At 34.0% G+C, this 15,752-nt stretch overlaps 1 protein-coding gene across 1 annotated transcript; it reads right to left on the bottom strand.

The window, feature by feature from the left end:
* Positions 1–1,102: 1,102 nt before the first annotated feature.
* On the bottom strand, positions 1,103–12,201 carry LOC112528510 (protein STRUBBELIG-RECEPTOR FAMILY 8). Its single transcript, XM_025139543.1, has 16 exons — positions 11,919–12,201; positions 9,790–9,922; positions 9,100–9,171; positions 8,938–9,003; positions 8,540–8,611; positions 8,386–8,457; positions 7,974–8,045; positions 7,828–7,893; positions 7,637–7,702; positions 7,235–7,554; positions 6,236–6,486; positions 4,880–5,151; positions 4,663–4,798; positions 3,381–3,520; positions 2,595–2,751; positions 1,103–1,610 (listed from the first exon to the last, which is right to left on the bottom strand). The coding sequence occupies exons 1-16, from the start codon at positions 12,016–12,018 to the stop codon at positions 1,458–1,460; spliced, it is 2,148 nt and encodes a 715-aa protein (XP_024995311.1). The 5' UTR covers positions 12,019–12,201; the 3' UTR covers positions 1,103–1,457.
* Between the last annotated feature and the right edge of the window lie 3,551 nt (positions 12,202–15,752).

A 15,752-nucleotide genomic window follows, 5' to 3' on the forward strand; every position in this document is an offset into this window, starting at 1 on the left:
ATTATAAAATATAATTATTTAATTAATTAATCATATTGCCCGTGACTAAAGAATCAAACAACATGTACATCTTGTCTATATTATATTTATGCAAAGATCTATTCATCAGAATTTTCCCCACATGGATATCACATCATTCAACATTCATTCTATTTTTATTTTATATTATTATGAATTATATTTACAATATATATTTTATTTTACAATATTTATTTCATTTAAATATAGTATTTAATGTATTGGTTAACATACATCTGTTTAACAATGTGTTTGTTTTATATGTTTTCGGTTAACAATGTGAAATTTTTTTATGTGTATTCACAAACACGTCAAAAATGTTCATATTGTGAATTAAATACATGTTAAACAAATATATGTTAATCGATATTCTAAATGCTAGTCTAAATTAAAAAAAATCATATAAAATAACACATAATACACTAGTTTTCAAGATTATCACAATTTTTATGATAATTTTGTTTTTTATAACACACTTCACTTCTGCCTTTATTTCTTGTATGACCAACCTTATGTTGGTTGACAATTAAGATGGTGGAAAAAACTATATCAACCATATGAAAATGAAAATTACAGGGAATATGTTCTGATCCTAAAGAAAGTTGGGTTGGGAACTATATTTCCATGTCGAACTGGGGAACTAACGCGACGGTCCCACGTGTCCGTATCATCACGAATAATGGATGTCTCGGACATGTGACATGGTCTTAATGGTTTCCTAGTTTGCAACAAAATGTCGTTCTTAACCGAACTTGCCCCTATATTAAGGGGCTATTTAGGTAAATAACCCCTCCCCCCTCTCCCACCCGGGCAGACTCTTGAACACGTCAAGTGTACGTAACATTCACAATATATAAGTATAATCATTTACAAACTCAATAAACCGTACAAACTTACTAGCTTTCATAAGTTGTTTCACATATGAAACAACATGTATGAAAATGCAGGGTTTATATAGTGTTGTTTCATATCCAACGTTTCAAATATGAAACAACATTGCATTTTCACACATAAAAACCAGTTTATAAGTTTATACAGATTATTGGGTTTGTAAAAGAAGGAGACTCTGCTCGTATTAGGACTTGATAAACACACCAAAAAGGATGACTTTTTAACAGTTTCTCTAAAGTTGGTCACCACAAATAGCTTACAAGATACACTTGAAAAGTAACAAAAAAATAGAATTTAGAAAAAAGATAAAAAGTCAAAAAGTCAAAGATCTTTTTCTTTCATACAAATATATAAACTATCATGAATGTATATATATTTACCTTAACTTGAACTTCAAGTGACCATCTTCAGATGTAAAACGAATTAGATAATATATATATATATATATATAGACTCACTCCAGATCTTTTCTTCATCAATGTTGACTCTTTGACCTTGCGGAAATATATGCGAAAATTGCAAGGTTCCGTGTGCCGAAAACTTCTGTGTTAATATGACATCTCATACGCCTCGTGATCTGGGGTTTTGTATATGAATCCCGAATCATCACTTGATCGTCTCTTGACCACACTTGCCCTTTGCATAAGCCGAACCAATGCTTGCACAACTTCAGACATCGGAGGCCGGAACTCTGGTTCAGGCTGTATAAACCAAATCAAACAAAGCCAATGAATCACACCGGAAAGATGGTGTTTTTCTCATCTGTCTAGAACTAGAAGGAAATTAATTACTCCATCAATCCCAAGAGAATTGCAAGATTCCTCTTTTTGCGAGTTTCACATTCAAATTGCTTATCTTGTGCACAATAAGTGTTTACATTTAATGAGGTTAATAAGACCTACAACTTATTCGGTCAGCTATACATGACCGCTCGGTAGTGGCTTAATGATATAGAAAGTGACTAATTCAGTAAGCATACAGAAGGGACCTGAAGTCAAGTTCTTTTTCCAAATCTGTCAATTCCAATTAAAAAACATCCTCGTTCCATCTATATGAAAAAACCCACCTAAACAAAAACACTCTCAATTTATATAGACAAATGAATTCATATAGTTAGCTTTATTCGTACAGGATTTAACGGAAAACCAACCAAACAACCCCTAGTTTGTCCCAGAAACAAGTGTCCACTTTCAAAAGTAAAACGCCTATTTTCCAATTCTATCCTTAATTATGAGATGAAGAAATTCATTACTCTAGAGTGTTATTAAGGGTACAATTGTCATTTAGTTAATTAAAAGATGTAAAAATTACACATTTCTAAAACTACGTGTCTTTTTAAATTATAAATGATAAAAGCTCAAGCTTTATAAATTAAGGAAATGCTAAAGTATTTAAACCAAACCGAACAAGCTTAGTATATCCCACCCGGAGGTGGGTCAGTGGAGGGTAAGATGTATTTAGACCAGATCTCTACCACAAAAGTTAACTGAAAATGTGTTTCCCTGAAAATCCGGCGGCTTGTGAAAAGTGTGAGACAGAGAAAAGCGGTTAAAGGTTAAATTAAAAAAACCAGATATAAGTAATCAATAACAATACAAATAGAGGCAACTATTGGAAGACAGTAAAACATAACTATCGACTCACTAACCGAGATAAATGTAACAAGTGAGTCTCAAGAACTTTACCTGAACGCAAAGGGCGATTATGTCAGCAAACCGTGATAACGACTTGGCCGGATACATGCCATTCAGTGTAGGATCAACCATTTTCGCCAACGAGTCGATATCATGGAGTTGAGGGGTGGCCCATCTTACAAGTGATTGTTCCGATCTCACTCTCGAACTACATGCCCAGAAAAAAGGCAAAAAGAGCGAATGTATTCGTTGAAGCAAGCGAGAAACACAATTTAGGGCTTGTTTGTTAAAAACTTAATGAGCTTAATGGGACTCAGCTTATTCGGTCAGTTATACATGAATGTTGATAGTGTCTTAATGATAAAGAAAGTGGCTTATGCAGTAAGCTTCTAGGGGGAGCTTCATGCAGAAAGCCAAGTTTTTACCAAACTTGTCCCTCCTAGTTAAAGAAACACGATACTTCCATCTAGGAAAAAACCCTCCCAAACAAAAGTCCTCTCAATCTATACAGACAGAATAATCCACAAAATCAGCTTTATACATACAGGACTTAATGGAAAACCAACCAAACAGCCCCAAACACAAGATATCATTGATGAAAAACAATGATAATGTAAAATGACCTAAAAGGACATGTTAATATAAGTGGCATAATTGTAAAAAGAAGTAGAAAATAGCCGTTGGAGCGTATTCACCCGCTACTTGAAGTAGCTTTTCAAAAAGTAAGCTTTATGGCTAACTAGACGGTGCTTTTTCAATAAGCTACAAAAGTAAGCTAGTTTATGGTTGTCAAATCATCACGTTGTTCGGTCGTATAATAAATAATTGAAGGTTTACCTGTCCAATGGCTTCCGACCGGTCAACAGCTCCAACATCACCACTCCGAAACTATAAACGTCACTTTTTACGGTGTATATGCCAGACAAGGCAAATTCAGGAGCACTATAACCAAATGAGCCAACCACCTGTGTAGAAACCTGTAGTTGGGGAAGCCAAATTATGACGCCCGTTAGAGATGAGAGATGAGAAAAGAATATGAAATAGAGCTACATAGTTTTCACAAAAACAATTGTTCTACTCTTTGGGTAGAGGTCAAATTTGCGTACATCTTACCCTCCACGGACCCTATCTCAGGTGGGATATACTGGGATCGTTTGGTTAAAACTTACAAACAACTCCAACAGATTCTCTATAATTTCTCTAAAATAGAAAATTGAGGTTAAAATCTCTTAAAAATGATGCTTAACTCCAATAGGTTCTCAATTTTAGAGATTGCAACATTGATTATATTATTAATCAGAGGGAGGTTCATTTAGAAACATTTAATATTTCAAGAACCCATAAACCACCCTTTTGTGAGTAACAAGTATTCATGACGAATGTCGTAAAAGATATTTATGATACTTACAAAAAGGGTGGTGGTTCTTGGGTTCCTAAGATATTTAAGTTCCTAAACGAACCTGCCCCTATTAAATATATAATATTTTCAAAAATTTATCATCCCAATACACTAAATAACAATTAAATGAAATACTAATACATTCAACTTCATTGGTGGGGAAGAATTAAAATTTCATTTCCACCGCCTCATATTAAAGCATAAGGAACTCTATAAATTTAGAGAATTTTATCTTCCTCTCTTATTTTCTCTATTTTAGAGAACCATTTAGAGAATCTATTAGAGCACAAATATCACCAAACTCTTTACTTTCTCTATTTTAGAGAACCATTTAGAGAATCTATTAGAGCACAAATATCACCAAACTCTTTACTTTCTCTATTTTAGAGAACCATTTAGAGAATCTATTAGAGCACAAATATCACCAAACTCTTTACTTTCTCTATTTTAGAGAATCCGCTGAAGATGCTCTTATGAACTCAAGCTACATATACCAACTTCGGGGCTGGGTTCCTGTGAAACCACCTTGTTTTTGTGAGACCAACTGTGAAGGCACAAAAACACACTGAACCTTCAGAGTTCTTTGCTGTGAAGGTTCAATGTCTTTGTGTATGTTCACAGTGTTTTGTTGAGAAGGTTCGATGTTTCTTTGTGGTCCCACAGTTCTCGAGAAAGGCTGGTCTCACATGATCCCAAGTTTGCCAACTTCATTAAATTTACCTCTCGCTCTGTGTTTGGTGTAAGAGCGGCTAAACCACAGTCTGATAAATGAGGATTGAGTTCTTCATCAAGTAGAATATTTGCAGACTTTAAGTTTCTATGTACAACAGAAGGTAAGCAAACTTCATGCAAATACCTGCCCACGAAAACGGTTTCCATTAAAGCCAGAAAAACAGTGACAATGATTGCAAATCCAAACTTATGTATTGTGACATACTCAAGAGCTCGAGCAGTGCCAAGTGCAACCCGAACACGGGCGTTCCATGTCAACGTCTTGCTCCGATCATCAGCGAAATGAAGCAAATCTTGCAAGCTCCCATTTGCGATGTAATCATAAACCAAAAGACGTTGCCCATGCTCTGCACAATATCCCGCTAGTGGAACTATATTTGGGTGCCTCAAGCGTGACATGTTTGAGACAGCTTCAACGAAATTATCTTCTTCTTGCAGTGATAATGCCGCATTGTCTATCTTCTTAACGGCCATGATCTAGGACAAAACAAATGTTAAGAACACCAAAACTTTTCCACATGTGCACAAGGCACTACAACAAAATCGGCTTTATAGAACGTCAAATATGTCTAAGAGTCTGTTTGTTAGAAGCTTAATGGGACTCGCAGCTTATTCGATCAACTATACGTGACTGTTTGGTAGTGGCTTATTCAGTAAGCTTCTAGGGGAGAGCTTTATGCAGAGAGTCAAGTCTTCTCCAGACCTACCCCCTCCCAATTAAAAAACTTCCATCTATGAAAAAACCCTCTCAAAGAAAAAACCTTCCTAATCTATACAAGCAAATTAATCCACACAGACAACTTTATCCATACAAGACTTAATGGATAACCAACCAAACAACCTCTAAATGTCTTAATAGACAGCTTTATTGATTAGGACCAAACAACTATGCGTCCAATCTTAAGGTGTTACAATAAGTTGATAGGACACTACTGGGAGTCCTAACAAGTTGTTTAGGACAATAAACAATTGTGAAATAAAGCATCCTTTCAGTCTTTTTATATGACATTATCTGAAAAGGTGTTGTAAAAAAATACGTGTTCGTAGAACACTTCTCAAAAATGTCATAAAAAATGCAAATAAGATACTTGGGGCCAGTCAAATAAGAAAGCGAAATATCATGAGAAGGTAAGAAAGGAAGTTTCATATGTGAATCGTTGAAAAAATCCATTTGAAGATGCATATGTGAACTCACACGAATAATCTGTAACATCAATTCACATGTGCATCTCCAAATGGAATTTTTTTCAGATTTTTCAAGTGATTCACATGTGAACCTTCTCTTAACCTTCCCTTCTTACCTCCTCGCAATATTTAGCCTTCTTATTTGAACCTCCCTCCCACTAAGACACTTTATTTCAAAAAGTGTGCAAAAGAACTTGTTAGGATGCCCAAATACGTCCTAACATGTTATTGTAGCATTTTATATAGGACGCACAGTTTTTTGGTCCTATAAAGCAGTCTAATAGGATGTTTAGATATCTTTGGTGTCCTATAAAAACGATTTTGTTGTAGTGAGGGTAGTAACATCATATAGAAGAAATGAATCTATTGTATCTACCTTTCCACCGGGGAAATCGGCTTTATAAACACGACCCAAAGAACCTTCACCGATTATATTGTCCTGAGAGAAACTGTTTGTTGCTGTTTGTAGAGTTGCAACCGTGTACGAACTAGTGGTTATTGGGGATTTCACTCTCTTTGTAGATCCATTTTTCCCTCGTTCAAATGTCGAGTTTTCTGTTGGTGGGGGCTTCAAATCAACGATGCTAGCTGCGGGTTTTATCCTCTGCTCTTGCATTTCTGCATTAACTGCAGAAGAAATTAAAGATTATTAGATAATTAAGGAAAAAAATTAATAATAACACCCAACATTTCTACTTATAAATTCCAACAAGTTATAATGGTGATTGGTCATAAATTTGTAACAAAATTATACAGAGTAAATGATGCGGGCCTAGACATGGAGGACCAGGTCTTATTGTTCCTGGAGGCCCATGACCGGCAAACAGGGGTGTCATGCTTAAATGCACATAACTTTCGCTACGGGTCTTCATCAGTCCCACGATACACAGATTCCAAGCTTGGAACGAGGAGCATGCCCTGGGTACAAGCTGAAGGGGCCTATGGGATTGTTTAGGCCAAAAAACGTCGTTTAAGCATGTTTTGGGATACTTTTTTGCTATGTTTTTCATCTTCAGTTTGGGCTTTTATGTTTGGATCATCATCTTTTCTAGGCCCAATCTGAATGGTCAGTTGATCAATACAGAAGTTTTCATTTTCCATCCAAATTATGAGTTCACTATGAATTCGAATTTAAGCCTAAAGCTCGTTTTTTGTTTAATCAATGAGCTATAGAAGAGATAATTCTGGGTATTCACAGGATCAACAGGTTTAATCTTTGTTTCAATTTTCGGACGCTTTATAACAAGATTATGCAGAGTAAACACCTAAACATTCTCTAAAATCTAGAATTTGCAATGACCAATAAAAGGACAAAAAATAATAAGTTTAGGGTGAAATCTTTTGTGATAAATTGCAGAAAATAGAGGAGATGAACCTTTCTCGCCACCGATAGGAAGGTTTCCTGTGGAAGTTCTTGCAGCATTTTCCTTCCCTTTCCCTTTCCCTTTTCGAAGGCAGAAAAGAAGCACAAGAACTATAACAAGTATCAAGAATGCAGAACCCAAACTTACACCTACAATAACTCCAATGCTCAACTTTTTTCCACTGCTCGTATCTGATGATGGCTCATGAGACCCTGTAGGTGTACGTGATGGTGGAGAATGGCTGCGATTATTACGAGATTTACCAGGAGGTGGCGGTGTGAATGGAGGTGGAGGAGGAGCAGGGCCGTTGTCAAACGTATTCCCACCGTATCTGTTTCATTTGAAAAGAGACCAGAATAAGTGCATAGGATAAGAGAATCCTCGTATACATGGCTGGAAGTGTAATATCTTACGTAAAAGTAGGAACAGAAAGAAGCTCCCGTGGTATCCATCCACTGAAATGGTTGTTTGCTATATTTCTGTGATAAAGATAAGCCATAAGATAACAAACAACAATTTAGCTTAATCTATACAGACAGCTTAAGCTATACAGGGCTTAATGAAAAACGACCAAACAGACCCTTAGATGAGAATTTGAACTTACAAATCAGTCAAAGGCAAACCAACCAAAGCATTTAAAGAACCCGTTAATTGATTGTTCTGCACATGACTGCCAGAAAATGAATGCATCATTAGAATTCAAATGAACCAACAATTTAGCAATGAGTAGCCATAAAGAAAGAGATCTACATTGTTGAAATGCTCGACAATGAACTGAGAGAATTCGGTAGATCTCCAGTGAAGTTGTTGTTCGAGAGATCCCTGCATCAACAGGTAGAAAGTTAGAATCTTTGTAATTTGTTTCTATCAAAGTTGTGTAATGCAATCTCAGTAATAATAAAGATTTTTTTTCGTCACATATATCTTTACCCTTCAAATTATGAATTAAATGTTATGCTTCATTGGTTACCATAAACCAAACGATCCCAATATACCTTCATGGGAGGATCATCACCGTGTTATCATAAGTAAATTGTTCATGGCATACTATGTCTTAGTATGAAAGTGCGGTTAATGTAAATGTTATTTTATCAGGGAATAAAAATTATGAATGCATATAACAAACAAAAAAGAACCCTCGAGTATTTCACTTTGAACTTACAAAGTAGCAAGACTAGTAAGATTGCTGAATATATCTCCAATAGTCTGAGAGAGCGCATTGCGACTAAGGTTCCTGGAAACCAAAAACTATAGGATTAAGTTTTCTGTAAAATAGCAAGATGCATGAGTGGCGTTTATCCTGGTGTGGCTCTCACATGTAATTCAGATTAAACATCAATGCAACCGAATACGGAAGATTTCCACTTAAATTGTTGTTTGCAAGATTTCTGCACAGTTAAAAATGTGTATTAGCATCATAATGACGGAATTATACCGAAAAGCTAAGAGGCTGTTTACCAAACGCTTACCGGGTGTCACTTAACGGGTAAGCATGGCAAGGACCAAGAATCTTACCGAGTAAGTGAGGGAGAAGACTCTTACCTGATTAGTGCTTACTAGGTAAGAGACGTTTACCAACAATCCATTTTGATGGCTAAGAATGTTACTCGATAAGGTAAGTGATGGTTGTGATTCTTGCCAGCTTACCCAGTGAGCATTTAGTAAACGGCCCTTAAGAAGAAATAAAGAAAGATCCACTAAGATTGAATACTACAAGCTAGTAAGATTTGGTGGTAACTGATACGGAAGTGCATCGTGAATGTTGTTTCCACTTAAATCCCTATTAGATAAAAACCAAGATGATGAAACATATCAGAAACTCGTAAAGCAGCAGTCTTGTAGACTATTCTCGGGGAAATTAGAGATGTTATCTCACAATGTCTTCAGTGAAGCGAGACCCGACAACATGTATCCTAATGCCCCATCAATCCCTAAACCAGGAAGTTGACTGTCAAAGCAACAACAATGAAACCGATTATTGAACAGTAAAAACAGAAAGAAAAAAAAAGTAAAGTTGTCTGCGTAAATAGTAATATAGGATGCTAGTTCAAATAAGAAGGCTAAATATCGTGAGAGAAGTTAAGAAGGGATATTTAAGGCAAGGTCCATATATGAATCATTGAAAAAATCCAAATATATATATATTTGAAGATGCATATGTGAACCGATGTTACAGACTATTCATATGGGTTCATATATACATCTTCAAATGAATATTTTCAATGATTCTCATATGAACCTTTCCTTAACTTTCCTTTCTTACCTTCTCAAGATATTTGGCCTTCTTAAATGTACATCTTTCACATTAGAGGACGGTAAATGAAAACTGTAAATATTTCGAAGAACCTGGAGCCAACTATTTCATAAGTTATTCATGATGAATAACCTTAAAATATTCATAAAATCACACGATTTTCATTATTCATGATATTCATTCTGAATAGTTGGTTTCCAGCTCTCAAAATATTCAGTTCTCATTTAAACCTGCCTCTATGTTAACCGAGGGATATGATATAAGCAGAAAAAGTTACAAGATTCAGTAATTAATTGAAATTACTGAACTCACATGGAAACAACAGCGGAACCGTCACACCTAACCCCTCTCCATGACTCGCCACATGGGTCACTGGTAGTATTTTTCCAATTTGTTAGTTGTGCATCATTGTTCAAAGATGTGAACAGCACCTGTAGCGCTTGAACTGCAACCAAACAAAAACTTTTATGCCCCACAGAAACCTTGAACCTCACTTTTACACCTAATTTTAAGCAAAAAAGGTTGATTACGGCAACCCTGACCAGCCCCACATGGAACCTCCCCCTAGAAACCACATGTGAGAAGGCATTTCAGAGCTGACTCAGCGGCTGAGGCTCACAGAGGGGTTCAAGCCCATCTCCCATAGGATTCGAACTTGAACCTGTTGTGTATTTGAGCAAAGTCGCTCCGCCCCTTTGCCAACTAAGCTATACGCCCAAGAGCATTTTACACCTAATAGGGATACAATTGTATAGCCACTCTATCCTTTGGGGTAGAGGCAAAGTCTGAGTACAATACATCCTAATCCCAGACCCTAGTGGATATATTGGGTTTGTTTGGTTTAGTTTGGTTCTTTAACGAAAAAATTGTATACACCCTAACTTTAAGTTGCAAAATAAAAATACATCACAAGATTATCTTTTCTTTGCTTACGGTCCAAAATCAAGTGCTTCATTGTTGACCAGCATAGAATGTCAAACCAAACAAATATAACTGAAACCAATCCCTAAATCACAACATTTGTCACATACAAACCTTTCATATTTCATTTACCCTCTTAATAGATCATCTAGTTTAGAAATACAGAAACAAGCAAACCATAGTGCAACTTCAAAATGGTTTTGAATATTTTGGACTTTCGTAGGAACTCAGACAACAAGATTAAACTCTAGACTCTCATTGTTCTAGAATTGCTATAAAAAGAGGTGTAACTTTAGATTTCAAATAGGTTGCATTCCAATTAAACTTGGAATAGTATTATGAACTTCAATAGAAAGATTAGTCAACCAGAGATTTTACGACAGACAGTACAAATAGCAATCAAACTTGCAACAAAATAATAAGCCTTTTTTCTAGAAAGAGTCAAGAAATGGCTATTTAGCATAAATCAAAGACCAAGCTGGCTGTCAGATGAAGGTCATTGACCTAAGAAATGGCTATTTAACGCTGATAATTCAATGGACCTCAAAGGTGGGGTCCGATCACATGACCATTAGATCTTCAGGGGGAAGTCTCGAGCACTTGAACAAGACCCTGACTGCCCTCAAAATCATAGGTAGATTGCTTGAAATCAAATATCTTTGTGATAGATCACTTTCCGGAACCGGTGGAATGAAAATATTTGGTTCTAATTTGAACTAGAAAATTAATAGGTGCCTAGGCGTAACGGAGATGGAGGAAACATAAAAGAAGAAAGAAAAACCTAACCCATCATAAAACCATTACACCATTAAATCATTCAATCAACAATTTGCACAAATCACACACATAGAAAGCCTAGTGAAATACTTTGTAATCAGAAATTTTACCCTCTTACGGTGATTTCCTTTGGATAAATCATAAATGACCTAAGCTTTTTTAGGTCAATGGCCTTCATCCGACAGCCAACCCCGGTTAAAAACAGCATGCCACCATAAAAACTTAGTAATACACTAAAAGGGTCATTTTGCAAAACCAGTTTCCCTAAATGTCAATGAGCTAAATATCCCTTTCTTGACACTATCTGAAAAAACATATGATTATGTTGCAAGTTTGATTGCTATAAAATGATCTCTGTTGACTAATCTTTCTTTGAAGTTCATAATACTATTCCATGATGAGTTGAAAACATTAACCCATTTGATATCTAAACTTAGACCTCTTCTTTTTATACAATAATGAGACTCCAAAGTTCTATCTTGTTGTCTGAGTTCCCATGAAAATCCAAAATATTCAAAACAATTTTGAACTTAGCACTATACTCTGTAATCAGAAAGACAGACTCCTGGTGAAAAATACTTCTATAATCCGAAATCGTCAGCCTCAAATTCCAACATTTCCTAAACAAAAATCAGATCATTCAATCCAAAAACACATAAACTTTCAACAAAATCAAACCAAAAAGTACCAAATACACCGAAACAAATCAATAAATACAAAATGTAAGAAGCATTTAGCATTACCATCACTTGGATCAGTAGTGCCATGGACAAAACTCAATGAAACAAAGATCGCCGCAACCAGCTTCAGTAGCAGAAACTGATCGCACCTATTTCTCCCCATTTCAGATCTTTTTAAGCAGTGATCGAACCAGAGATTGACCTAGAAGAAGACATGGAGTAGCAGAAGCAACGTAATGAAGAAAAAGAGGTAGGTTTTGCCATTTACAGAGAGAGAGAGAGATTCGAAGCTTGGTTTGCAGAGTAATGAAGAGGAGAGAGAGAGAGTGTGAAGTAGGAAGAACATACAGAGAAGGTGTCGGCGAACAAACTCAAAATTAGTATTTTATTTTTATATTTGTTTAATTAATAATTAATAAATTAATAATTCATTAAAATTAATTAATATGGAAAGTTGAATAAAAATTATTTTATACCAACTCTTCTTTTGTCCAATTTTTACTTTATAATTTATTATTGGAGTTTAATTATTTGAGAACTTTAAAATTTGTGAGATCTATCAGAATTTTTATTTTAATGTATTGATTAACCCTAACTATCAGCTCTTGCCGGAACTGTGTTATTGGAGCCCAGCCAGAAATGGTCGTTAGTGGATACCCACCTTCACTGGTAAGACTTTCGATATCTCTCTTTCCGTTTGTTAGGTAAGATTCTCTGTTCTGATCATGTCTATATGATAATTGAACTGATTAATACGTACCACGGTAAGTGTTTTATGAATGGTCCTTTAGGGCCAAGTTATGATGCAACGTGTACCTCTTATTAATGAATAATCTCTTAAAATTAAAGTTTATATATATCATATTATAAAACATTTGATAAATACTTTTAAAAACTATTATTTATGTATGAAGTACTATTTATTAATATATATTATTTAAAATTTAAGATTGCAAGTAAATTGTGCTTAAGTACAACTTATTAAAGCTCAATTTTGAATTCGTATAACTGCCCGCAAATAAACATAATTAAATACAAAATAAACATCTCATTTTATATATAAAAAATCTAAAATGTAATTAAGATAATCATTGAGTTCTAACATAATCATTATCTTTATAAAAATTATATTGTTAAGCCAAAAATAAATTACTTTGCTATTAGAACTAAATTAAATTATAATAAAAATTAAATTAAAGAAATTATAAGAAAAACAATAACTTTTAAATAGTTAATTTGATATTAATATCGATATATTTTTTTCAAAATTTTATGATATCTTCAAATGTATTTTTATTTAAAAGTAAAAACATCATTTTTATCAAAACCACATAAATCGTATTATATATCAACAAAGACAAAAAATAAAATAAACCATTAAAATGAAGATATATCTTGTTGCATTATGCGAGCATCATTCTAATAATTTATTAATACATGCATACAATTTCATTTTAACTTCAAAATCGGTCGATAAACATGTCCAAATACAAAATAAATAATAAGTAGTATTAATACGATATAATATTTTTTTTTAATCGGATTTTGTTTTTAATCAAGAATTAAATTATCATTTATAATAAAGTTTAAAATCGTGTTATATTACAAAAATACAAAATTAGATATGTATTTAAATAGTATTGCGTGCATTTTGTTAACCCACGTAAAAAAAACGCATGGGCATAAAAGTAAATTCACACTCGATAGAATATATTTACGTTATTTTACCATGCACTATTTAATAATTTATAATTTATTGGGAATTCCAATTTATTTTTTTAATTGGAAAAAAATACAAAATAAAACCAAAAGGGAATCTCCACTGAAAAAGTGGGGTTAAATCCGGCAAGCAAAGCATATAAAATAGTAATCCATCTTTTCAGGTGGCTTTCCCTATCTATTTAAATTTTCATAATACCCCCATGTGATTCAACAAATTGTTTGTTTAACCCAAAAGTTTGGAAAATTGTACAATCCACCCTGTGTGCAAAAAAACGTTATGTCATGTTTTTATTATCTCGAGATAAACATCAACATTTGTCTGGTATTTTTTTGGATGGATATAACGTTTTATTCTGTATATTAAAAGAAAATACAAGTGTACAAGGAAACGAAAGCGGTTAATTCTATGAGAAGCAAAAAACAAGTCGACAAAGAAGAGCTCAAACGCATGAAAAACCAAAACAAGATTGAAAAGGAAACGGCGAAAAAAACACGGCCAACCGAACAACAACGATACCAACCAAAGCTAACAACCAAGAAGCAGAAACCTATAAATGGTCGACGAAACCTTGAGCGATGCACCAATCTTCCCAAGAGATATTTAGGTTCGACCCAAATCGAAGTCCACTGGAGAAGATAAATACATGTTTGTTATGATGCATTCAAATTGAATAGAAAGTTACCCAGACAATCGCATTCCAAGCATGTCATGTCGACTTCAGGATATAGTGTGAGTCTGTAGAAGAAAACATATCATCTATTGATGATATCGTTATTTGTTATGGATGTTTACGACATGGTATAAATGGTATAACCCCTTTTAACGGACCAAACTGCAAGTGTGGTTTAAAATGTACAAACTCTGAGGTTTGACATTCGGTGAGCAAACCAGGTTAGACCAGATCATAAAAATATGATTTGGTCTAACTTGGTCTCCAATATTTGAAACTTATTATAGGATGAGATGCATCAGATCGGTTCCCAAATCAAGATATTATCATTCTTAGATGCACATTAGGAAGAGATGCATCGGATCGGTTCTCAAATCAAGCGTGATTCATGGGTTTGTTTTAGATTAAAGGTGATTAATAGTCCAAATTCCTTCTTACGCTTATCACCTTAACTTTCTTTCTCACATGATACTTCGTTTATAATAGCATGCTTTATATTTTAGCTTATTTAATATATTTATATATAAACTACGACTAATATATAATGTCCACTCTTAAAGTCGTTACTTTTTAAAAATATATACATATATAATTGCAAATTGGGACAACAACAGCATAACTATTTTCAAACCAAATCGCACCGTTAAACCTTAAAAATCAAAGAAAAAAAACGATGTGGTTTGGTCTTGTTTGATCGGTTATTATAGTTCAACGATTTTTTCGAACACTCTAATATATTGCTTTAAAGCAGATGATTGCTTGAGACTGACAAAAAAAGTTATAATCAGATCGGTGATCAGAGTAGAAGAATAAATATTGAGAAAGTATGAGGGTGTAAAGTGACTATTTCTTGGCTATAAGGACTAAATTAGAAAAATTCAAAACCAAGGGTAGTAAAAACATAAAGGTTCATATCATCAATAAAATGACAAAAATATCCATTTCACTCGTGAGTATTACAGCTACCGTTTTACTTTAGGACCACCGACGAGAAGGGCATATTGGGCAGAAAGAGCCAATTGAAATGACCAAAAGATCCTTATAAAAGGCACCTTTTTCAAGCATTTGACTTCGGAGTTTTGTGTTTGGGAAGACACCTTTTTGCCCCGGGGGAGAAATTCATGAAAGTAATGCTTTTAGTTTATTGAAATATATATATATATATATATGTATATAATATATAATGTTATGAATAATCATTATTATTTTATTGTTTAATAATAAAATAATAAAATAATAAAATTTAAATAACCTTTTCTCTCTTTTTCATACAATTCTTTAAATTTATCGTATCTTATTATTAGACAAATAAATGAAAAGGTGTATCGGGAATTGAACATACACACATACATATATATATATATATATATATATGTCGGGTCCAGGAAAAAACTGTAAAAAGATGAGAAAAACATTGATAATCGTACGTCAGAATCGAATGTATATATGTATATAAATAATTTGTAAGCAATTTGTCTAGTATGTACATGTACATAATATGTTC

This window comes from Cynara cardunculus (genome assembly GCF_001531365.2).
Source record: "Cynara cardunculus var. scolymus isolate 2C chromosome LG 1, CcrdV1, whole genome shotgun sequence".
Classification (NCBI taxonomy): Eukaryota; Viridiplantae; Streptophyta; class Magnoliopsida; order Asterales; family Asteraceae; genus Cynara; species Cynara cardunculus.